We start from the raw sequence: 24,017 nt of genomic DNA on the forward strand, positions 1-24,017 counted from the left end.
TTAGTATTTTTTGAGGCACGGTTTCTCTGTGTAACAGCCCTAGCTGTCCTGGAACTCAGTTTATAGACCAGGCTGTCTTGTTGGTAACGTTCTCTTTTTATTCTTATTTCCTATCTGTAAATCCACATTTCTTCTCTCTCTCTCTCTCTCTCTCTCTCTCTCTCTCTCTTTCTCTCTCTTTCTCTATCTCTCTCTCTCTCGCTTTCTCTCTCTCTCTCTCTCTCTCTCTCTCAATTTATTAATTTCTTGTTTGGTTTTGTGTTTTACTTTATGAGACAGGGTTTCTCTGCTGATTTGGAGACTGTTCTTGGAACTAGCTCCTTTCTTGTAGACCAGGCTGGCCTAAAACTCCCAGAGATCCTGCCTCTGCCAGATATGGAGCCAGTGCTCTTGAATGCCTTCATCTGGTGAGGTCAAAATATACCCCCCCACACACACACCAAACACAAACACAGGCACAGGCACAGGCACACCCAGAGACACATAAATAAACTTTTAAATTAAGAGCCTGGAGAGCTAGTTTCTTGGCTCTTCCTGAGAAATTGGGTTCAATTCCCAGCACCTGCATGGTTAAATAAAATAAATCATAAAAAAAATTCTTTAAGAAATTGAAATTAAACTACACAACTGGAAACACTGTCTCAACTAAAAGTAAAATAAAATGTAAAAGAGTGCATGCAGTGCTAAGTGCAGTTATGAAAATGTTTGGAAATATGACACCTTCCCTGTCTCCCCCACATACACAGGCACACCGAGAGAGAGGTTTAAATAAATGTGGTGGTGGCACATGCCTTTATTCCCAGCACACAGGGGGCAGAGGCAGGTGAATTTCTTGGGAGTTGGAAGCCAGCCTGGTCTACAAGAGCTAGTTCCAGATTAGCTAGGACTGTTACCCAGGGAAACCCTGTTTCGAAAAACAAGACAAAAAAATTAAAATTGAAGTAAATGTACAAGCCAAAGCTACAGGCCCTGGCCTCCACTCCTGTCCCTGAGGGCACCTGGTAAAAGTGAGAAGGCAGATTTCAGAGACTAGTAAAGTTCAAGGTCACCAGCCCTTCCTAACAGCTAGAACTCCTTGCTGAACCATTAAAGGGTGAGTCTAAGGCGGGCAGTGGTGGTGCACGCCTTTAATCCCAGCACTCTGGAGGCAGAGGCAGGCAAATCTCTGGGAGTTCCAGGACAGGCACCAAAGCTACAGAGAAAACTTGTCTTGAAAAGCCAATAAATAAATAAATAAATAAATAAATAAATAAATAAATAAAATAAAGGGTGAGGCTACAACTTGATTGGTCTGCTTAGATATGTATTTTTTTTATTTTATTTTATTGTTTTTTTTAGATATGCATATTTTTGTTATAGTCGTTTTTTTTTTAAATTTATTTATTATATTATGTGTATAGCATTCCTTCCACGTGTGCCTGCAAGCCAGAAGGGGGCACCAGGTCTCATTATAGATGGTTGTAAGCCACCATGTGGTTGCTGGGAATTGAACTCAGGACCTCTGGAAAAGCAGTCAGTGCTCTTAACCTCTGAGCCATCTCTCCAGCCCTGTTATAGTCGTTTTTGTTTTACTGGGCAGGAAAAGATATCCAAGTGGGAATTTTTCCACAGCTGCTTTAATTTTCTCAGACTCTGTATTTAGTATGAGAAGTGGGGTGTGGGGTAGGTTGTACAAACACAACTACTGAAGAAAAGAAACCCCAAGAAAGCAAGCGAGTGGTTGCCATGGTGAAATGTCTTTGAAAGGCATTTAGGTGACTGGGAACTGCCCTTGCTGCCTCCCTCCTTTCCTCCCTCTCACCAAGCCATAATTGTGGCAGCCCCTTGGCCCACATAGTCCTTTCACTGATCGGTCAGACACACTCTTTGTTTTATTTTTTTTTTTTTTTTTTTTTTTTTTTTTTTTTTTTGGTTTTTCGAGACAGGGTTTCTCTGTGGCTTTGGAGCCTATCCTGGAACTAGCTCTGTAGACCAGGCTGGTCTCGAACTCACAAAGATCCGCCTGCCTCTGCCTCCCGAGTGCTGGGATTAAAGGCGTGCGCCACCACCGCCCGGCTTTTGTTTTATTTTTTAATTTTTGAATTGTGGGTGAAGTCAATTAATTGAGCTCTTAGATTATTATCATCATCATCATTATTATTATTTGTTTATTTGTGGTTTTTCCACATAGGGATTCCCTTTGTATGCTTGTTTGCCCTGGAACTCACTTTGTAGACAAGGCTGGCCTCAGACTCACAGAGATCTACCTCTACCTCTGCCTCCTAGTGCCGGAATAAAAGGCCTGTACTAAACACACTTTTAGTTTCTCTGTGTCTGTCGTCGCTTTGCCTGCAGAACAAGGTAGCCTCAAACTCACAGCGATCTGCCTGCCTCTGCCTCTCCTGATCTCTGAGGGCTGAGAACTGAGAATAAAGAAATGTGCTGCCACCATTACCCAGCTAGGCAGCTGCCCAAAATATACTGCTGCTGCGGCAGCAATAAAAAAAAAATAACCTGAGATAAACAAAGAAAAAAAGGAAAACACCAGTTTTTCTTCCTTCTTTCCTTTTTTCCTTCTTTTCTTCCTTCCTTGTTTTTTTTTCTGTTTTCTTCTTTTATTATTTTTTTGGTACAGGGTTTCTCTGTATAATACCTTTAACTCACTATATAAACCAGGCTGTAATCTTGGTGACATTATGGTTTTGGTTTTTTTCTTATTTCCTGTTTAATCATTTCTCTCTCTCTCTCTCTCTCTCTCTCTCTCTCTCTCTCTCTCTCTCTCACACACACACACACACACACACAGAGAGATTTAATTTATGTTTTTTATTTTTGTTTGTGTTTTTGTTTTGATTTTCAAGGCAGGGTTTTCTCTGTTGCTTTGGAGCCTGTCTTTGGAACTAGCTCTCGTCGACCAGGCTGGCCTCAAACTCCCAGAGATCCACCTGCCTCTCTGCCAGATATGGAACCAGTCCTTTTGAATGCTTTCATCCTTCCTGGTCATTAAAAATTTGAAATGAAAACTAAGTTCTACACAACTGGAAAGACTGTCTCAAATAAAAGTTAAATAAAATGTTCTGAAATAGGGCACCTTCCATGCCCCCCCCCCCCACCAAGGACACACTTGGGTGCAGACCAAGAGATACAAACAAAATTTGAAATGAAACTAAATGTACATGAAATTAATAGAATGAGATACTAAAAACTTAGTTGGATTGTCACTGTGGTGCACATCTTTTATTCTATCATCCAAGAGACAGAGACAGGTGTACCTCTGTGAATTCCCAGGTTTTGGAGAGAGGCTCCCATCCCAAATTAAAAAAAAAAAAAAAAAAAAAAAAAATATATATATATATATATATATATAAAAGTTCAACCAAAAAAAAAAAGAAGGAAGAAAAGAAGAAAGAAACATTATGAACTGTCTCCTTGTTTCTAGAAACTTGTTTTGATTTGCATTTCTCTGATGACTAAGCATGTTGAACATTTCCTTAAGTGTCTTTCAGCCATTTTAGATTCCTCGGTTGAGAGTTCTCTGTTTAAGTCTGTACTCCATTTTGTGAGTTAGATTATTTGTTCTTGAGATGACCAATGTCTTGTGTTCTTTGTATGTTTTGGAGATCAGACAGACCTCTGTCTGATGTGGGGTTAGTGAAGATCTTTTTCCATTCTGTAAGGCCGTCATTTTGTCTTGTTGGCCGTGTTCTTTGCTTTACAGAAGCTTTTCAGTTTCAGGAGGTCTCTCTCACTTATTAATTGTTTCTCTCAGTGTCTGTGCTACTGGGGTTCTATTTAGGAAGCGGTCTCCTGTGCTGATGCGTTCAAATGCGTTTGATATTTTTATTTTTATATTCTTTTATTGTGGATGAAGTCAATTATTTGAACTCTCAAATATTTTTATTGTTATTATCTCTTTATTTGTTTGTTTATTTGTGGTTGTTCAACATAGGATTTCGTTGTGTGCCCTTGTATGCGTATGCCCTGGGACTCACTTTGTAGACAAAACTGGCCTCAGACTCACAGAGAGCCATCTGCCTCTGCCTCCTAATGCTGGGATTAAAGGCTAAACAACCTTTTTTATATATTTATTTTCCTAATAATTTATTTTATCGGCATTGGTGTTTTGCCTGCATGTATGTCTATCTGAGGGTGTCAGATCTTGGAGTTACAGACAGCTGTTGACTGCCATGTGGGTGGTAGGAATTGAACCTGGGTCCTCTGGAAGAGCAGTCAGCACTCTTAACCGCAGAGCCATCTCTCCAGCCCCCACCTTTTTTTTGAAAACAGGGTTTCTCTGTGTCACTTTGCCTGTCCTGAATCTCAATCTGCAGAACAAGGTAGCTTTAAACTTACAGTGATCTGCCAGCCTTGGTCTCCCTGATCTTGAAGGTGTTTTATCATCTCTCTCTCTCTGTCTGGCTATCTATCTATCCATTCATTTATTAGTTTATGTATTTGTTTATGTGTTTATTTATGTATTTATTTATTTTTGTTTTCTGAGACAGGATTTCTCTCTAGCTTTTGAGTCTGTCCTGGATCCAGACCTGGTCACAGCTGTACCTGAAAATAAAATAAACAAACAAACAAACAAAAACAAAAACAAAGCAAAGCAAAAGCCAGGCAGGACTCTCTGGTTGACCTTCCCTTTCCCCCTCCCCCACGGGCTCCTCAGAGGCAGTGAGGCCTCCGGCAGGGAATCCACAGAGCCTCTGCCCAAGGCTCTCCAGGGAACCCACTCTCTCCCTTTCCCCCAGCCCCAGGGCTGCCAGCCACATCTATCTCAGGCAGAGATGGCGGGCACTCTGGCTATCCAGGATGTGACAGACACAGACACAGAGAAGCAGGGAGGAAAGTTGCCCACTCTCTCACTAGATGCAGGCATGCAGGAGGAACAATGAAAGAATGAGAACTGGAGAGATGGAATTTCTGGAATGTCCAGAAACCACATGGTGGGGATCTAGTGACCTCTTTTGGTGACAGGGAGTACAGCACAGATTTGGGTTCTTGTGCTCCTGAGATGTAACCCCCACAAGGCAGCAGCTCATAAGTGATTGTAAATCCAGTTTCACACGACTGCACATAAAATAAAGTTAAATAAATCATAAAAAAATTCTTTAAAAATTTGAAATTAAAATAAGTTCTACACAACCAGAAAGACTGTCTCAAATAAAAGTAAAATAAAATGTTCTAAAATAGGACAACTTCCCTGCCCCCCACCCCCACAGGGACACACTTGGTGCAGACCAAGAGATACAAACAAAATTTGAAATTAAACTAAATCTACAAGAAACTGACCCTGGTTATTGTGGTGCACATCTGTGAATTTCCAGGCTTTATAGAGAGGCCCCCAACCCAAATAAAAAAAAATATATAAAAGTTTAACCAAACACACCCCCCCACACACACAAAAAAAAAAAAAAAAAAAGGAAGGAAAGAAAGAAGAAGGAGACATTATCAACTGTCTCCTTGGTCCTAGAAACTGGACCATGGGAGTTTAGGACCTATAAGACAGTGCACGAGTCTTGTGATCTCACTTGGTAGATGAGTCTGGATTTTAACTCACAGATGTCCTTCTGCCTGTGTCTCCCATGTGTCTCCCATAAAGGGTTCCCTAATTCTTGAATGGCATACCGAAAGTAGTTATTTCTACTTAGTTTGCGTTTGATTTTTTTTTTTTTTAAATATTTATTTATTATGTATACAATATTCTGTCCGTGTGTATGCCTGCAGGCCAGAAGAGGGCACCAGATCTCATTACAGATGGTTGTGAGCCACCATGTGGTTGCCGGGAATTGAACTCAGGACCTTTGGAAGAGCAGGCAATGCTCTTAACCACTGAGCCATCTCTCCAGCCCCCTGCGTTTGATTTTTTTTAAAAAAATCCATGCCTATTTATTTATTTATTTTTGGTTTTTCACGACAGGGTTTCTCTGTAGCTTTGGAACTAACCCTTGTAGACCAGGCTGGCCTCAAATTCACAAAGATCCACCTGCCTTTGCCTCCCAAGTGCTGGGATTAAAAGAATGTGCCACCACCACCCGCCTTTGTTTCTTATATTTATTTTTGTTAAGCTCTACATTTTTCTTTGCTCTCTTCCATGTCTCCCCTTCCACCCTCTCCCAAGGTTCCCATGCTCTCAGGAGATCTTGTCTTTTTCTACTACTCATGTATTTTAGATCTATGTATGTCTCTCTTAGGGTCCTCATTGTTGTCTAGGTTCTCCGGGATTGTGATTTGTGAGCTTTATGTTTAAAAATCACTTATGAGTGAGTATATGTGGTAATTGTCTTTTAGGGTCTGGGTTACTTTCCTCAAAATGATGTTTCCTAGCTTCATCCATTTGCCTGCAAAATTCAAGATGTCATTATTCTTTTCTGCTGTGTAGTAAGTACTCCATTGTGTAAGTATACCACATTTTCCTCATCCATTCTTCAGTCAGAGGGCATTTAGGCTACTTCCAGGTTCTGGCTATGACAAACAATGCTGCTATGAACATAGTTGAGCCCATGTCCTTGTGGCACAATTGAGCATCCTTTACATATATACCTAAAAGTGGTATTGCTGGGTCTTGAGGAAGGTTGTTTCCTAATTTTCTGAGAAATCGCCACACTGACATCCAAAGGGGGCTGTACCAGCTTGCATTCCCACCAGCAATGCAGCAGTGTTCCCTTTTCCCCACATCCTCTCCAGCATAAGTTGTCATCAGTGTTTTTGATCTTGGCCATCCTTACAGGTATAAAGTGGAATCTCAGAGCTGTTTTGATTTACCTATCTCTGATGACTAAGGATGTTGAACATTTCCTTAAGTGTCTTTCAGCCATTTTAGATTTCTCGGTTGAGAGTTCTCTGTTTAGGTCTGTACCTCCATTTTGTGAATTGGATTATTTGTTCTTGAAATGACCAATGTCTTGAGTTCTTTGTATATTTTGGAGATCAGACCTCTGTCTGATGTGGGGTTAGTGACGATATTCTGTACTGGAGTTAGATTTAGGAAGCGGTCTCCTGTGCCGATGCGTTCAAATGCATTTTTTAAATAAATATTTATTTATTATGTATACAATATTCTTTCTCTGTGTATGTCTGAAGGCCAGAAGAGAGCACCAGACCCCATTACAGATGGTTGTGAGCCACCATGTGGTTGCTGGGAATTGAACTCAGGACCTTTGGAAGAGCAGGCAATGCTCTTAACCGCTGAGCCATCTCTCCAGCCCCCATTCAAGAGCTTTTGATATTTTTATTTTTATATTTTTTTATTGTGGATGAGGTCAATTATTTGAACTCTCAAATATTTTTATTGTTATTATCTCTTTATTTGTTTGTTTATTTGTGGTTTTGCAACACGCGGTTTCCTTGTGTATCCTTGTGTGCCCTGGAACTCACTTTGTAAACAAGACTGGCCTCAGACTAACAGAGATCCGCCTGCCTCTGCCTTCTAGTGCTGGCATTAAAGGCGTACACTAAACACATTTTTTTTTTGAAAACAGGGTTTCTCTGTGTCACTTTGCCTAACCTGAATCTCAATGTGCAGAACAAAGTAGCCTTAAACTCACAGTGATCTGCCTGCTTTGGTCTCCCTGATCTTGGAGGTGTTTTATCATCTTGCTTACTTGATTTTTTGCTTTCTTGCTCTCTTGCTTTTTTTTTCCTTCTTTTAATAGTTAATTCTTGAGGCATGGTCTCTCTGTGTAACAGCCCTAGCTGTCATCTATCTATCTATCTATCTATCTATCTATCTATCTATCTATATTTATGTATATTTGGTTTTGTGTTTTGCTTTATGAGACAGGGTTTCTCTGCTGCTTTGGAGACTGTTCTTAAAACTAGCTCCTTTCTTGTAGACCAGGCTGTCCTAAAACTCCCAGAGATCCTATTTCTGCTAAATATGGAGCCAGTGCTCTTGAATGCCTTTGTCTGGTGAGGTCAAAAGCCACCCCCCACCCCCACCCCCACAACACACACACAAACCAAACACAGGCACAGGCACATCCAGAGACACATGAATAAACTTTTAAATTAAGAGCCCGGAGAGCTAGTTTCGTGGCTCGTCCAGAGAAATTGGGTTCAATTCCCAGCACCTGCATGACAGCTCATAGTGATTGTAAATTCAGTAGTTTCTGGGTGATCTGACATCTTCAGACCATTGCACATAAAATAAAGTTAAATAAATCATAAAAAATTCCTTAAGAAATTTAACTAAGTCCTACACAATTGGAAACACTCTCAAATAAAAGTAAAATAAACGGAAAAGAATGCAGTGCTAAGTGCAGTTATGAAAATGTTTTGAAATGTGATACCTTCCCTGTCTCCCCCACATACACAAGCCACACTGAGAGATTTAAATAAAATCTGGGTAATCATTTATGTATCTGGCTTATGTCAGAGGGGCAGGGGAAGCTGAAGCCTTGTCCTTTGGGCTCCAGGTTCTCAGTACTGCATCAAAAACTCGAATGTATAGTGAGCCCATGTCTGTCCTGCCGGCAGCACTCAGGAACTGGGAATACAAGGATCAGGAGATCATCTTCAAAACCCAGCAAGTGCAAACCATCCTGGTGGGAAAGAGACCCTCTAAAAGAAATCAATAAAATGACATTTTTATTTTTTTCTGTCTGAAGTGAAAATGCTCCAAATAATTCACTGCATCAGTATTCCTGGAAATGATATCAAAGTCAGATTTTTTTTTAACATTTTATTTTATTTTTATTATATTTATTTATTTATTTATTTATTTTGGTTTTTTGAGACAGGGTTTCTCTGTGGTTTTGGAGACTGTCCTGGAACTAGCTCTTGTAGACCAGGCTGGTCTCGAACTCACAGAGATCTGCCTGCCTCTGCCTCCCAAGTGCTGGGATTAAAGGCGTGCGCCACCACCGCCTGGCATAAATCAGAATTTTTCATATTATTCCATGGCTGTTGTAATTTTCTCTGTGGCAGACAGAGGCAGGCAGATCTCTGTGAGTTTGAGGCCAGCCTGGTCGTCTACAGTTCCAGGACAGGTGCCAAAGCTACAGAGAATCCTTGTCTCAGAAAAAAAAAAAAAAAAAAAAATTTTTTTTTCTCTGTGTCTCCTGTATCGTGTGTCTTTCTCTAAGCAGACCCAGGAATCCTAAGCGCCTGTAGGTGATCTAGGAAATCTCCTGTAGCAAGGGCCCTGGCCTCCACTCCTGTCCCCTGAGGGCACCTGGTAAAAGTGAGAGGGCAGATTTAAGAGACTAGTAAAGTTCAAGGTCACCAGCCCTTCCCAACAGCTAGAACTCCTTGCTAAACCTTTAAAGGGTGAGGCTACAACTTAATTCGTCTGCTTAGATATGGATATTTTTGTTGTGGTTCTTGTTTTACAGGGCAGGAACAGATATCCAAGTGGGAATTTTTCCACGGCTGTTTTAATTTTCTCAGACTCGGTATTTAGTATGAGAAGTGGGGTGTGGGGTTGTACAAACACAACTACCAAAAAAGAACCCCAAGAAAGCAGGCCTCCCTCCCTCCCTCCCTCTCTCAGTTCCTCCCTCTCACCAAGCCATAATTGTGGCAGCCCCTTGGCCCACATAGTCCTTTCACTGATCAGTCAGACACACTCTTTTTTTTTATTTTTGAATTGTGGGTGAAGTCAATTAATTGAGCTCTTAGATTATTATTATTATTATTATTAGTTTATTTGTGGTTTTTTCTACATAGAGGTTCCCTGTGTTTGCCCTGGAACTCACTTTGTAGACAAGGCTGGCCTCAGACTCACAGAGATCTAGCTGCCCCTGCCTCTACCTCTGCTTCCTAGTGCCGGAATTAAAGGCCTGCACTAAACACACTTTTTTCCCCCAAGACAGGGTTTCTCTGTGTCTGTCCTTTTGCCTGTCCTGAAACTCACACTGCAGAACAAGGTGGCCTCAAACTCACAGCGATCTGCCTGCCTCTGCCTCTCCTGATTTCTGAGGGCTGAGAATAAAGAAATGTGCTGCCACCATTACCCAGCTAGGCAGCTGCCCAAAATATACTGCTGCTGCTGCAATTAAAAAAAAATTAAAATAAAATAACCTGAGATAAACAAAGAAAAAAAAAGGAAAACACCTGTTTTTTCTTCCTTCCTTCCTTCCATCCTTTTTCCTTGTTTTTTTTCTTCCTTTGTTTTTTTTTCTGTTTTCTTCTTTTATTATTATTATTTTTTTGGTGCAGGGTTTCTCTGTATAATACCTTTAACTCATTATATAAACCAGGCTGTCATCTTGGTAACATTATGGTTTTGTATTATGGTTTTGTTTTTTCTTATTTCTTGTCTGTAAATCGACAAATCAACATTTCTTCTCTCTCTCTCTCTCTCTCTCTCTCTCTCTCTCTCTCATTTAATTTATGTTTTATTATTATTTTTTTTTTTTTGGTTTGTGTTCTTGTTTTGATTTCCAAGGCAGGATTTCTCTGTTGCTTTGGAGCCTGTCTTTGGAACTAGCTCTTGTCAACAAAGAGCTGGCCTCAAACTCCCAGAGATCCACCTGCCTCTCTGCCAGATATGGAACCAGTCATCTTGGTTAGTTCAAAAGCCACCCCATGGGCTGGAGAGATGGCTCAGAGGTTAAGAGCATTGCCTGCTCTTCCAGAGGTCCTGAGTTCAATTCCCAGCAATGACATGGTGGCTCACAACCATCTGTAATGAGGTCTGGTGCCTATCAGGTTTAGTGTGTTCAGACTGATATTGAGGTCTTTAATCCATTTGGACTTGAGTTTTGTGCATGGTGATAGATATGGATCTATTTTCATTCTTCTACAGGTTGACATCCAGTTTTGCCAGCACAATTTGTTGAAGATGCTCTCTTTTTTCCATTGTATACTTTTAGCTCCTTTATCAAAAATCAGGTGTTCATAGGGTTGTGGGTTAATGTCAGGGTCTTCTATTCGATTCCATTGGTCGACTTCTCTGTTTTTATGCCAATACCAAGCTGTTTTCAATACTGTAGCTCTGTAGTAGAGTTTGAAGTCAGGGATGGTAATGCCTCCAGATGATCCTTTGTTGTATAAGATTGTTTTGGCTATCCTGGGTTTTTTGTTTTTCCATATAAAGTTGATTATTGAGAAAGTGGGAAGTACTCTACAACACATGGGCACAGGAGACCACTTCTTACATACAACCCCAGCAGCACAGACATTAAGGACCTCATTTAATAAATGGGACCTCCTGAGACTGAGAAGCTTCTGTAAAGCAAAGGACACTGTCGCTAAGACACAAAGGCAACCCACTAACTGGGAGAAGATCTTCACCAACCCCGCAACTGACAAAGGTCTGATCTCCAAAATATATAAAGAACTCAAGAAACTAGACTGTAAAAGGCTAACCAACCCAATTATAAAATGGGGCATTGAGCTGAACAGAGAATTCTCAACAGAAGAACTTCAAATGGCCAAAAGACACTTAAGGTCATGCTCAACTTCCTTAGCGATCAGGGAAATGCAAATCAAGACAACTTTAAGATACCATCTTACACCTGTCAGAATGGCGAAAATCAAAAACACCAATGATAGCCTTTGTTGGAGAGGTTGTGGAGAAAGGGGTACACTCATCCATTGCTGGTGGGAATGCAAACTTGTGCAACCACTTTGGAAAGCAGTGTGGCGGTTTCTCAGGAAATTTGGGATCAACTTACCCCTGGACCCCGCAATACCACTCTTGGGAATATACCCAAGAGAGGCCTTATCATACAACAAAAGTATATGCTCTACTATGTTCATAGCAGCATTGTTTGTCATAGCCAGAACCTGGAAACAACCTAGATGCCCTTCAACGGAAGAATGGATGAAGAAAGTATGGAATATATACATATTAGAGTATTATTCAGCAGTAAGAAACAAGGACTTCTTGAATTTTGCATACAAATGGATGGAAATAGAAAACACTATCCTGAGTGAGGTAAGCCAGACACAAAAAGAGGAACATGGGATGTACTCACTCATATTTGGTTTCTAGCCATAAACCAAGGGCATTGAGCCTATAATTAGTGATCCTAGAGAAGCTAAATAAGGAGAACCCAAAGAAAAACATATAGGCATCCTCCTGAATATTAACCTTCAGCAAGCGATGAAAGGAGACAGAGACAGAGACCCACATTGGAGCACAGGACTGAATTCTCAAGGTCCAAATCAGGAGCAGAAGGAGAGAGAGCACGAGCAAGGAACTCAGGACCATGAGGGGTGCACCCACACACTGAGACAATGGGGATGTTCTACTGGGAACTCACCAAGACCAGCTGGCCTGGGTCTGGAAAAGCCTGGGATAAAACCGGACTCTCTGAACATAACGGACAATGAGGACTACTGAGAACTCAAGAACAATGGCACTGGGTTTCTGATCCTACTGCACGTACTGGCTTTGTGGGAGCCTAGGCAGTTTGGATGCTCAACTTACTAGACCTGGATAGAGGTGGGGGGTTCCTTGGACTTCCCACAGGACAGGGAACCCTGATTGCTTTTCGGGCTGAGGGGGGGGACTTAATTAGGGGAGGGGGAGGGAAATGGGAGGCGGTGGCTGGGAAGAGACAGAAATCTTTAATAAATAAATAAATTAAAAAAAGGCATGTAGATAATGGAAAACACACAACTAACTGAAGTATTAAAAACCCTAACATCCTAGAAACAAAACTTAACAGATATACTAGGGAGAAGTGGAATACATAACTGTGAGAGAAATGTACACACAAATAGTGTCAAGAATTAGGCTAAAATATCTGATACTGTCTGTGACACTGTGAAGCTATCAGCCTTTAGACTAGATAGTCCAGGGGCCTAGGGTGAAACCAAATACTTTTGTTCTGCTAAAGAAACATAGCAATAAAATGACTCTTAATCACACACACACACACACACACACACACACACACACATACACACACACACATATATATATATATATATATATATATATAGAGAGAGAGAGAGAGAGAGAGAGAGAGAGAGAGAGAGAGAGAGGATCAGTGCCTCCCTCAGCCATCATCAGAGAAGTTTCCTCTAAGAGTAGATGGAAACTAACACAGATACACACAATTGGACAAGGTTTAGAGACTGGGAGATTTTAGAAAACTCTGTCGTAAACAAGAAGTCTTTATCAAATTTCTCCCCTTAGGAGCTTGAGAGCCTCTGCAGGATGGGTGCCTCAAAGGAAACAGTGTCTTTTAGACACAAAATGACTGATACACATCTGAACTCACAGAAAATGTGGCATCAGGCACAGGTTCAAACCAGATGATGTTCAAACTCTGACAGGAGGAAATATACATGGGCTTCCGCCCTTCACCAAGAATCTGTGTGCAATTGAAACTTGCTTGCAAAAAAGAAAATAGCTTTCTCCAATAGAGTCTCACTGGTTATATTAAATCCTCTTAAGAGTTGACCCTATTCCCAGCAGTAGATGGACGAAACAAAATTAATTCAATGATATTATTGGAGATCTTTTGTTACATACTGCTTTGTTTGATCTTTCTTGTTGGGGAGGGTCTTGTTGCTCTTTCACTTTTATATTATTTTTTTTCATATGGTTTTTGCTTGTATTTGTGTGTTTCTTTGGTTTTTAAAGAATCTGTTATTTTAACTTTTTGCTTGTTTGTATTCTAATGAGAAAAAGAAGGAAAGAACATAGAATTGCATGGCTGAAGAGGTGGGAAGGACCTCGAAGGATTTCTGGGAGAGGAAATCCTGATAAAATATTATATGAAAAGAATATACAATGAAAATCAAATAAAGTAAAGAGTCTATAAGGTTGTTAATTTTTCAAAATTGAATTTTGGGGAAGTAGTCTAAGAAATGGACAAGTTGTGATAAATAATAAAGAATATGGAAATTGCTAATAAAAGGTCAATTTTAGTTTTATTATGTGTCTCATTCTACTAAAAATTCTGGTCAACATAAATTATCAAATTGATTGACGCGTGAGGAGTTGAAATAACAGCCATAGGGATGGTTGTCTCAGGATGCCCAGGAAAAAAAAAATCTCCTGAGCCCAGACACTAATTAGTCATGTTAGGTTTATATGATGATGGGAAGAAAGAACCTCAAGAGAATTTAATTGCAATAGTATTATTGAAAATAAATGTGATCAACCTGGTCCATCTGCACTAGAGAAATGACAGCAAGACTGCCTTATTTCAGGTACACTTATGGCTTAAGACAGAATAAAAATAAAATTTTGCTTTTATTGAACATATGAGGAAGTCAGTTGAGGAATAAAAAACACATAGATTATTCTGATTCTGTAGTGTCATAAAATCTGTATCCTAATAATCAGGGACATGTTCTAGTGAGTGTTTAGTATATTCTGCTACTTTTATTTGACTTACATAGAATTTGAAAAGTTGGAAAGATTGGTTTTTCCAGTGAAAGGGAGTAGCTGGTCATGTTTAAATATTAATCAAATAAGTAGAATTTTAACACAATTCCACATTAATTTGGTTTTATGACTCCCTGAAAAGTTGATTTTGTTTCATAACTAACTTGTAACAAATAGAATAGTGAATGCAGCAAATATAATGACAATGATGCTTTTGATTAAGTGACGAGATGTTCTGTATGGCTTTATTGGTCATTAAATATTCTATTATATTAAATCTGTATAATATCCTATTTATTTCAAATACATTGCCTAAAAATGAGTGTCAGATTTCTAGGCAAGTCAGAAAGAAAATGAAATATATGTATATATTTCAAAGAATGTTGATTATGTACCTAATTTAGTGGGTTTTTTGTTAATGAAAATGCTGCTATGTACTGAGCCAGTTTTCTTAGTGTACATCATACACAAATATCTCAACATATCATTCCATTTAGCAATTATATTACATTTTCCTGAGTTTATTATACAATACCATATTGAGAAATAAAAAGTCTAATATATCATGACACTGAAAATTTCTGTAATCATTTAGACCGCGAAAAATGAAGAATGGAAATGGAAAACTGCTCTTTATTACCCGACTTTTTCCTCCTGGGAATTTCCAGTAACCCTGACATGAAAGGGGTTTTATTTCTTGTGTTTCTTATTGTTTATATTATTATTCTGCTGTCAAATGTTGGAATGATCATTTTGATCAGAATGGATTCCCAGCTTCATACACCAATGTACTTCTTCCTCAGCCACCTGGCCTTCTCTGACTTATCCTATTCCACCGCAGTGGGACCAAAGATGCTGTTGGACCTTCTCGCAGAGAATAATCCAATCTCCTTTGTAGCCTGCTTCCTGCAATTCTTATTAGTATGTATCTTTATAGATATTGAGTGCATGCTTCTGGCAGTGATGGCCTTTGATAGGTACAAAGCCATCAGCAACCCTCTGATGTATGCTGTGGACATGTCCAGTAGAGTTTGTTACCAGTTCTTAACTGGAATTTATCTGTTGGGAACTATAGATGGCTTGATACATACTTCATTGACATTCAGCTTATGTTTCTGTGGCTCTACATATATTAATCAATTCTTCTGTGATTTTCCTGCTGTTTTATTACTTTCCTGTTCTGATACACAGGTCAATGAACTGGTATTGTTCACCCTTTTTGGTTTCATTGAACTGAGCACCATTTCAGGGGTCCTTATCTCCTACTGCTACATTATCTCCTCAGTTTTAAAGATCAGCTCTGCTGGGGGTCGTTCCAAGGCTTTCTCTACCTGTGCCTCTCACCTGACTGCAGTTGGGATTTTCCAGGGGACCATGCTCTTCATGTATTTCAGACCTAGTTCTGCCTACTCTCTAGACCAAGACAAAATGACATCAGTCTTTTACCTCCTCATTATTCCCACAATAAACCCTCTGATTTACAGCTTGAGGAACAAGGATGTGAAAGAAGCCCTGGTCAGGCTCAGAAATAAAATGTGGTTCTAAGGGAATTTATTGACTACACAGAAATGTATCATGTCTATTGGCTTTCTACTGTACAAAACAAAATTGATAATATCAGTTTTTTAATTTACTAAGTATGTGTGCTGAAGTTTAATAATAAGAAGCAGGTTGAGACCAATGTATGTGTCTTACTCATTTATTTACTTTCAGAATATAGAGTACTCTATTTTAAAAAAGGTATCAAGGTAGAATTTTTAAAAACCCTGATGAATTAATAATTAGTAGTGAAGGACTTGTTTCCATTAGACTATTAACATAACCATTAACCGTTAATATGATTTGTTTAACCAAAACTCATATTAAATTTCCTGTGTTGACAATCAATCCACTTAACTATGATATTGGCATGCAAGAACTATAGGAAGTGATAAAAATCATGAAGGTATCCTCTAGCGAAGAAATTTGTGCTCCTCTATAAAATCAAAGACTCTTGGTGTCTCATACCAAATGAGGACACTAAGAAATGGTAAATCTATGAACCAAATTCCAGGCTTTCTCCTGACACCATGTGCAGATCACTGACTTTAGATTACCATCTTCCAGAACTGTGATCTACCTCTGAAAAGCGACCTTGACCTCAAGTATGCCATTTTCTGTAAAAAAGTCAGAAAGATGTGGAGACAATTGACATTCTTGGCAGAATTCATTCAGAGGAATACATTAAAATAACAAATGGTGTGGCAAGTTATCGTCACTAACTTAGAAGATGTTGTATTCATGGAAATAAGCCTTATTCTATAAACATATTGATGTGGGAGTGTCATATATCAATCTGTTGATTTCATTGGTTAAGCAATAAAGAAACTGCTTGGCCCTGTGGGAGGAATGAACAGAACAGAACGCTGGGAGGAAGAGGAAGTGAGGTCAGACTCGACAGCTCTCCTCTCAGGAGCAGACACCTCAGAGAGATGCCATGCTCCCAACTCCCAGGCAGACGCATGAAGCTCCGACCCAGGATGGACATAGGCTAGAATCTTCCCGGTAAGCGCACCTAGGGGTGCTACACAGATGATTAGAAATGGGCTAAATTAATATGTGAGAATTAGCCTAGAAGAGGCTAGATAGAAATGGGCCAAGCAGTGATTAAATGAATACAAGTTTCCATGTAATTATTTCGGACATAAGCTAGCCGAGCAGGCGGCTGGGGTGTTGGGGACGCAGCCCCGCCCCTCATACTACAACATATCCTATTTATTAAGGCATGTAAACCATACTTGTATCCACATAGGTGTAGCCATTTATCTGTTAAAGTGATTGCATTAGTCAGACTTCCTTAGAGGAAGAGGAAAATAACAGAGAGAACGTATGTATGTATGTATGCACGTATTTATTCCAAAAGGGAATTATTATACTGACATACAGGTTGTGGTGCAACTAGTTCAACAATGGGTGTGTCTGACTGAAAGAATCTGGTATTTGTTTAATCTACACAGCTGAATGATTCAGCTGGTCTTCATTCTCCATTTGCATCTGAAGAAGCAGGTTTGGCTGCCAGTGAAGGAATGCCTCAGGAACAAGATAGATGAACTTGCCTTTAGAAGTAAGAGAAATCGGGCATGTATCTACCTTCATCATTGCCATTTTAGGTGGGATGTCCCCAGAATGTATGTCCCAAATTTAGGGTGAGCCTTCATACCTTACATGACGTTATTGAAACTATCTCCTGCAGATAAACCTGGCTGCTTTAGTTTTACTTGATTTCAAAGCCGTCAAACTGGCAGTCAAAATTAGACATTACAATGATTGTGGAATAAGTGAAGAGAGACTTCAAACTGTAAAACAAAACATATCTGACTTATGAAATCATCTTTCTGAATTTGTTATTTTGATAAATATATTGCTTGGTGGAATACTTTAGGAAATTAAAGCCTGACATGGAAACTCTGACAGATGCTGTTCTAATGAGACAGAATATTACATACTTTGTTGTACCTAAAATCACTCTTTTTATGTCTTCAATTTTTTCCTCTCATTATTTCCTTCCACACTTAATTTCTAAAATAACATCTCTTATATGTGTCATAAAGACAGTAGAAGTGTCAAGTCATTAAATACACTTAGGGTGTTGGCCTTAAAATTTTTTAATTGTGTTTGTACATATGACTTTTGTCCTTCATTCTTGTTGCTGAAGATGAAATGTTATGAAGAATTAAATGTTATGATCTGTTTGGACATATGTGATATGCATCACAGTCTACTCTAATTTTATTTTACAAAGCATAGAAAATAAGTATTAAGTGTTTTTGGATTTTCTGTGCACTATATAATCTATCTACAAATTGATATTCCAATATTTTGATATCCCATTATTGTATCAAAAATATTTGTACCAGATGAATAATTTTTTATGTCCAAATAGTGGACTACAACTCCATTCTTTGGGAATAATATGTAAATAGTGAATAGTAGAAATAGAAAGCATCAATTTAATTTCTGGAGATCTAAAGGATAATTTGTTATTTTCCATGTAATGTCACTTCTTTTTCTTTGATTTATCGCTCAAATACAAAGGTTGGTTAATTAGTGATGATGTGCAATTTTTTCCACATTGAAGTAATTATTCTTTAAAATTGTTATTTCATGCTCACTGGTAAAGTTCTTCTGGTGAGGGGCGAGAAATGGCTTTTTAAATTTATTTCCTCAATAAAATATGATATTGGCAATTGGCTTTCAATTTGACTGTTCTTAGACAACTAAAGCCTATGGAAACAGTTATGTATGTGTTTGGCCAGCATTCCAGAGGATATTGTCATATGGGAGGCTGCTTAGTAGAAGGTATTGTACAACCCCTTCAGAATATAAATGGTGTTATCCATTGCTCTGGGTGTCCCTATGAAAGGAAATTGGAGTCAAAAAAGATACTGATATAGGCGTGCGCGTATGGTACTTTTATTCTTGTGTGAGCATATCTATGGATGCACTCTTCATGTCTGGGTATGATACTCAATGTCTTTCAGGTTTCCACAGTGAACCATGATCAGGCACACTGTAGGGTTTTCTTATACCATCAGCACTGGTAAAGGACTACTGACTGTTGTGGGAACTCCTTCTGTCAATAGTTTTTAAGATACTAGCCCATTTTGGGTATGGTCTCATGTACTAAAAGTTCAGATGAAAAGTATGCCCCTTTTTCTGCTGGATTCACTTAAAGTTCCCAGCTCATACAGAAGACTGCAGATTGCTATCCTTACTGTGAGTTTATCCCTAAATAAATAAACCAATCCAGAGTACTGTGGAACTCTTTGATACTATTACAATCAATCAAAATGTTTGGTTTCTTGGACAGAGAACATTAAGAGTAAAAATCAGAAACTTGATTTTTTTAAAAGGTAAATTATCTTTGTAGCAGAGCCAATTATAGAAAATTATAAAAAATCAAAATGGAGAATTGTGTCAGCTTATCTCAACTGAATCAACCACAATACATCTCCTGCACCTCAGACTCAGAAACCATTGTGAAAGAGGGGTGGAAAGATTGTAAAAGTCAAAGGAAAAAATGATTTGACTTTGTCATTGGATCTCCGAGAATGTCAGGACCTATATTCATAAAATGTCACTGACATGACAGGATAAACATGACCTGAACAAAGAATACACCAGTAGACATGCAAATATTGACAGGGGTATCACAAGAGGCATCATCACTAAACAAAGAAACACATGTAATTAAAGAATGCTGAGAGTGTATACTTGGGAGACAGAGATAAGTAGATGTCTATGAGTTTGAAGCCAGTCTGGTCAACAGTGCAAGTTGCAAGACAAGCTCCAAAGCTACAGAGAAATCCTTTCTCGAAAAAACAAAATATGAAAACAAACAAATCATGTGAGACAATGGTCTGTACTCTGTCAATTATACTTTAAATAAATGCTAATTGGCCAGTAGCCCAGCAGGACAACCAGACAGGAAGTAGAGGTAGGTCAATGAGAACAGGAGAATTCTGGGAAAAAGGAAGTCCTAGTCTGCAGTCCTGATCCAGCCACAGAGCAAGCAAGATGTGACTATCATGCTGAAAAATGTACCAAGTCACGTGGCTAACATAGACAAGAATAATGGACTAATATAAGTTATAAGAGTTAATAGAAGCCTGAGCTAATGGACCAATCAGTTTATAGGTAATGTGGACCTCTGTGTGATTTCTTAGAAATTTAACGACTGTAGGAACTGGACAGGACAGAAACCTTGGACAACAAACAAACAAACAAAGAATCTTGAGAGTGGAAAAATTAGTTTTCCTCAGGAAAGAATACACAATTAGCTACCCTGTACCAAATATTCAGTCCTGAAAATAGGCATACAAATAATGGTATGCAGAGAGAGCAGATGCAATTTTTGTATTCAAGCATGCCTTTGTGTTGGACTGGCCAACTTTTTCACATGTTCCTGAAAAGGGGAGTGAGGATTGAGGAAAGAAATATAAGGGACAGAAGGTAAGAGTTGGAAGGGCTTTCAGGGAATACTGTAACACCGTCAGGTTTATTACTGATAGTCCTTATGTTCCCCAATTAAAAGGGGAAGGCAAAAGACTCCTTCCCATAATACAAGAAAGAAACAAGCTTAATTAGCTCTTTACATCTCAAAACGCCTAGTAACCATGCCCTAAGTCCTGTTGTTTAATCTTTGAGTAGCAAGACATCCAGTAGTCGCACTGTTGGCCAAATATCCTGCTATCTGTCCTTGAGGAGCAAGAATAGGTTTGAATTCTCTGACCTTTAGTCAAAATGGAATGGATTCAAAACTGTGTGCTCTCACACATGTGCACATGCAGGTGCATGTGTCTGCATATGTGTGCATGTGTGTAACAATAATTAAAAAAACAGGCTATTACTTTTAAAGAGAATGAAGGAGATACATAGAAATAATGCTTGAAGGGAGGAAGGAAGAGGTGGGAATGTTACTATTTTCACAGTTTACATTAGCACATTTTAAAGTAGGTTGTGGGTGAAATTGCCGTGGACATGGAAGAATCGAAACAAATAAGGAAGAATGTAGACACCATTGCTTAAAGTTCAATTTCAGTTTCATTGAGTGACTGATTTCACTAAAATTTCTAAAAAAAAAGTCTGTCACCATTAATATGTCACTCTAAAAATGCAGACAAGGATAAGCAGTGAATATGATAACTATGGGTGCATTGGTTGTATATTCGCAAGAAAAGCACTGAGAGATGAGTGTAATTAATCACATTGGAATAACTCAGAAGAGTCAGAGCCTCAGGAGAATTAAATCTCAACAGTCTCAGATGAATATAAATGTGATGAACTTATCTTCAAGTACAACAGGAAGGCTAGGAAGACTCTCTTGTCACAGGTGGGTTAAGTGGTTATTTGTAAAAAAATACAAGAAAAAAGTATTATAGTCTTTCCTGGACATGATCTAAAGTACAAGAGAAAATAAATAAGTAGCTTTATTTCTGCTTAGGTAGTTAGGTAAATTCTACTTAGTATCTACAAGCAACATTTTATTATTATATGTTAATGAATTTGTTTCTTCCTTTGTTCTATATAAAGAATATCAAGTATCTCTTTAAACTGTTATTCTATGATTCATTCTTTTTCCATGTGTCCTCTCTCACTCTCCTCTGTCCACTTTTTGTATAAAAATAATAAAACACAAAAATAACCAGAAAATTCACATAGAACTGCTCAAGTAAACACTAAATATATAAAGATTTTGTTTGTACAATTTTTCTAATTAACTTGCATTTACATCTAAATCTTAAAGTCAAGTTAAGAGTTAAATTGAGCAAAAATATTTGCTATAAGCAACTGTTGCCACTTCTTGCAAGTTCTGGTTTATTTGTGAAAGGTTTTGTCATCTGAGCATATTTAAGTAAATAAAAAAGTTTAGAAAGACAGTAGTTAGTGATGATTGATAGGTAATAAGAAATTGTTTTTCATCTTTATGTAAACACCTAAAAAACTGAAATAGTACCCCAAATCTCTTAATCTTTTGTCTGCTAATATGTATAGATACATATAAAATTTGTAATAAAAATATGATACTGATTATGACTATAATAAGACTGTATAAAATATATCTTATGTTAAATTTGTCTGTAATTTTTTCACTTTCTTCACACTACGTGAGATCATAAATGAGGATTTTTTATTCACACATTTTACTGAATGATGAGTGATGGAGATAAAGACAAGTCATATAGATCATGTCTTAAAAATATAAATAGATAGGTAGATAGGTGGGTATATATATATATATATATATGATAGATAGATAGATAGATAGACAGACAGACAGATAGATAGATAGATAGATAGATAGATGGATGTAGACATAAATGTAAAAGTAAACATAATGATTCTCCTCTATGATGACTTTTCAATGATCATACTATATTACTGCTGCATTTTATGTTAGCTGTTTTCTTAGTGTGCTTGTGCACCTGGTGTATGCCTAAGAATGTGAATATTTTCTGCATTAAAATCTGTATACAAAAGAAAACAAAACCCTAAAACAAAACCCTAAAAATCCATTATCTTAATGAGTTTTGTAACTATTTAGATCATGCATAAAGAAGAATGGACAAGAGAAACTGCTCATCTGCACCTGAATTTCTTCTGTTGGGGATTACCAACAAGCCAGAGATGAAAGTAACTTTGTTCATAGTATTTCTGATTGTTTACCTTACTATTCTTCTGACAAATCTAGGAATGATCACATTAATCAGAATGGATCCTCAGCTTCACACACCAATGTACTTCTTCCTCAGCCATCTCTCTTTGTCTGACCTCTGCTATTCCACTGCAGTTGGCCCCAAGATGCTGGTAGTCCTTCTTGGAGAAAATTCAATTTCATTTATTGGCTGTTTTCTCCAACTCTTGATTGTCTCTATTTTTATAGATGTTGAGTGCATGCTTCTGGCAGTGATGGCCTTTGATAGGTACAAAGCAATCAGCAACCCTCTGATGTATGCTATTGACATGTCTAGTAAAGTTTGTTGTCAGTTCTTAACTGGAATTTACCTTATAGGAACTGTAGATGGTTTGATACATACCTCATTGGCATTCAGCTTATGTTTCTGTGACTCTACTCAGATTAATCACTTCTTTTGTGATTTACCTCCTGTCTTACTTCTTTCCTGCTCTGACACACAGCTCAATGAACTTGTATTGTTCGCTCTTTTTGGTTTTATTGAACTGAGCACCATCTCAGGAGTCCTCATTTCTTACTGCTACATCATCTCATCTGTGGTAAAGATCAGCTCTTCTGGGGGATGGTTCAAGGCTTTCTCTACCTGTGCCTCCCACCTGACTGCAGTTGGGATTTTCCAGGGGACCATGCTCTTCATGTATTTTAGACCTAGCTCTGCCTACTCTCTAGATCAAGACAAAATGACATCAGTCTTTTACCTCCTCATTATTCCCATGATAAACCCTCTGATTTACAGTTTGAGGAACAAGGATGTAAAAGAAGCTTTGAGCAGACTCAGAAATAAAAGATTACTTTAAGAAAATGCCTTATAGCCGGGCGGTGGTGGCGCACGCCTTTAATCCCAGCACTCGGGAGGCAGAGGCAGGCGGATCTCTGTGAGTTCGAGGCCAGCCTGGGCTACAAGAGCTAGTTCCAGGACAGGAACCAAAAGCTACGGAGAAACCCAGTCTCGAAAAATCCAAAAAAAAAAAAAAAAAAAAAAAGAAAATGCCTTATATTTACACAAGCATATTTATGATAGTTGAGGTTTTATATTCTACCATTCATATGAATCAATAACATCAGTTTGTTAAAGATTATGAAGTGTTTGTAGCATATTATAATATCTAAATAATTGTTTTAGACTCTAAATATATTTTACTATAATAATGTATTTCACTAATGTTTAATTTTCATGTTATGAAACTTTTATTATCAATCAATTCTGATTCTTCTATTTTATTATTTAGACTTAAATGTACTATTATATGATTTTGATGGAGGAAGGTTGTAGTATTAGGAGGCAGCGGGGCGCTGCATTCCCAGCACCCTGGCCACCTGCTCGGCTAGCTTATGCCCTGAAATAACAACACACAAACTGTATTCATTTAAACACCGCTTGGCCCATTTCTATCTAGCCTCTTCTAGGCTAGCTCTCGCACCTAGACTAGGCCATTTCTAATAATCTGCTGTAGCCCACGAGCTGGCTTACCAGGAATGATCTTAACCTGCATCTGCTTGGAGTGGGAG

General features: G+C 38.4%; 2 protein-coding genes across 2 annotated transcripts; both read left to right on the forward strand.

Annotated features, from left to right (window-relative positions):
• The first annotated feature begins 14,887 nt into the window (after nt 1–14,887).
• Nucleotides 14,888–15,820, forward strand: LOC121458857 (olfactory receptor 5W2-like). Its single transcript, XM_041668182.1, has one exon. The coding sequence runs from the start codon at nt 14,888–14,890 to the stop codon at nt 15,818–15,820; it is 933 nt and encodes a 310-aa protein (XP_041524116.1).
• Nucleotides 15,821–20,883: 5,063 nt separating this feature from the next.
• LOC121458863 (olfactory receptor 5W2-like) lies at nt 20,884–23,305 on the forward strand. The gene is made up of 2 exons (XM_041668187.1): nt 20,884–20,897; nt 22,372–23,305. Exon 2 carries the CDS (start codon nt 22,376–22,378, stop codon nt 23,303–23,305), a length of 930 nt encoding a protein of 309 aa, XP_041524121.1. The 5' UTR covers nt 20,884–20,897; nt 22,372–22,375.
• The last annotated feature ends 712 nt before the right edge of the window (nt 23,306–24,017 follow it).

The sequence above is a fragment of the Microtus oregoni genome, unplaced genomic scaffold (assembly GCF_018167655.1).
Source record: "Microtus oregoni isolate MIOR12 unplaced genomic scaffold, Mior012 000018F_ref0000195, whole genome shotgun sequence".
Lineage (NCBI taxonomy): Eukaryota > Metazoa > Chordata > Mammalia > Rodentia > Cricetidae > Microtus > Microtus oregoni.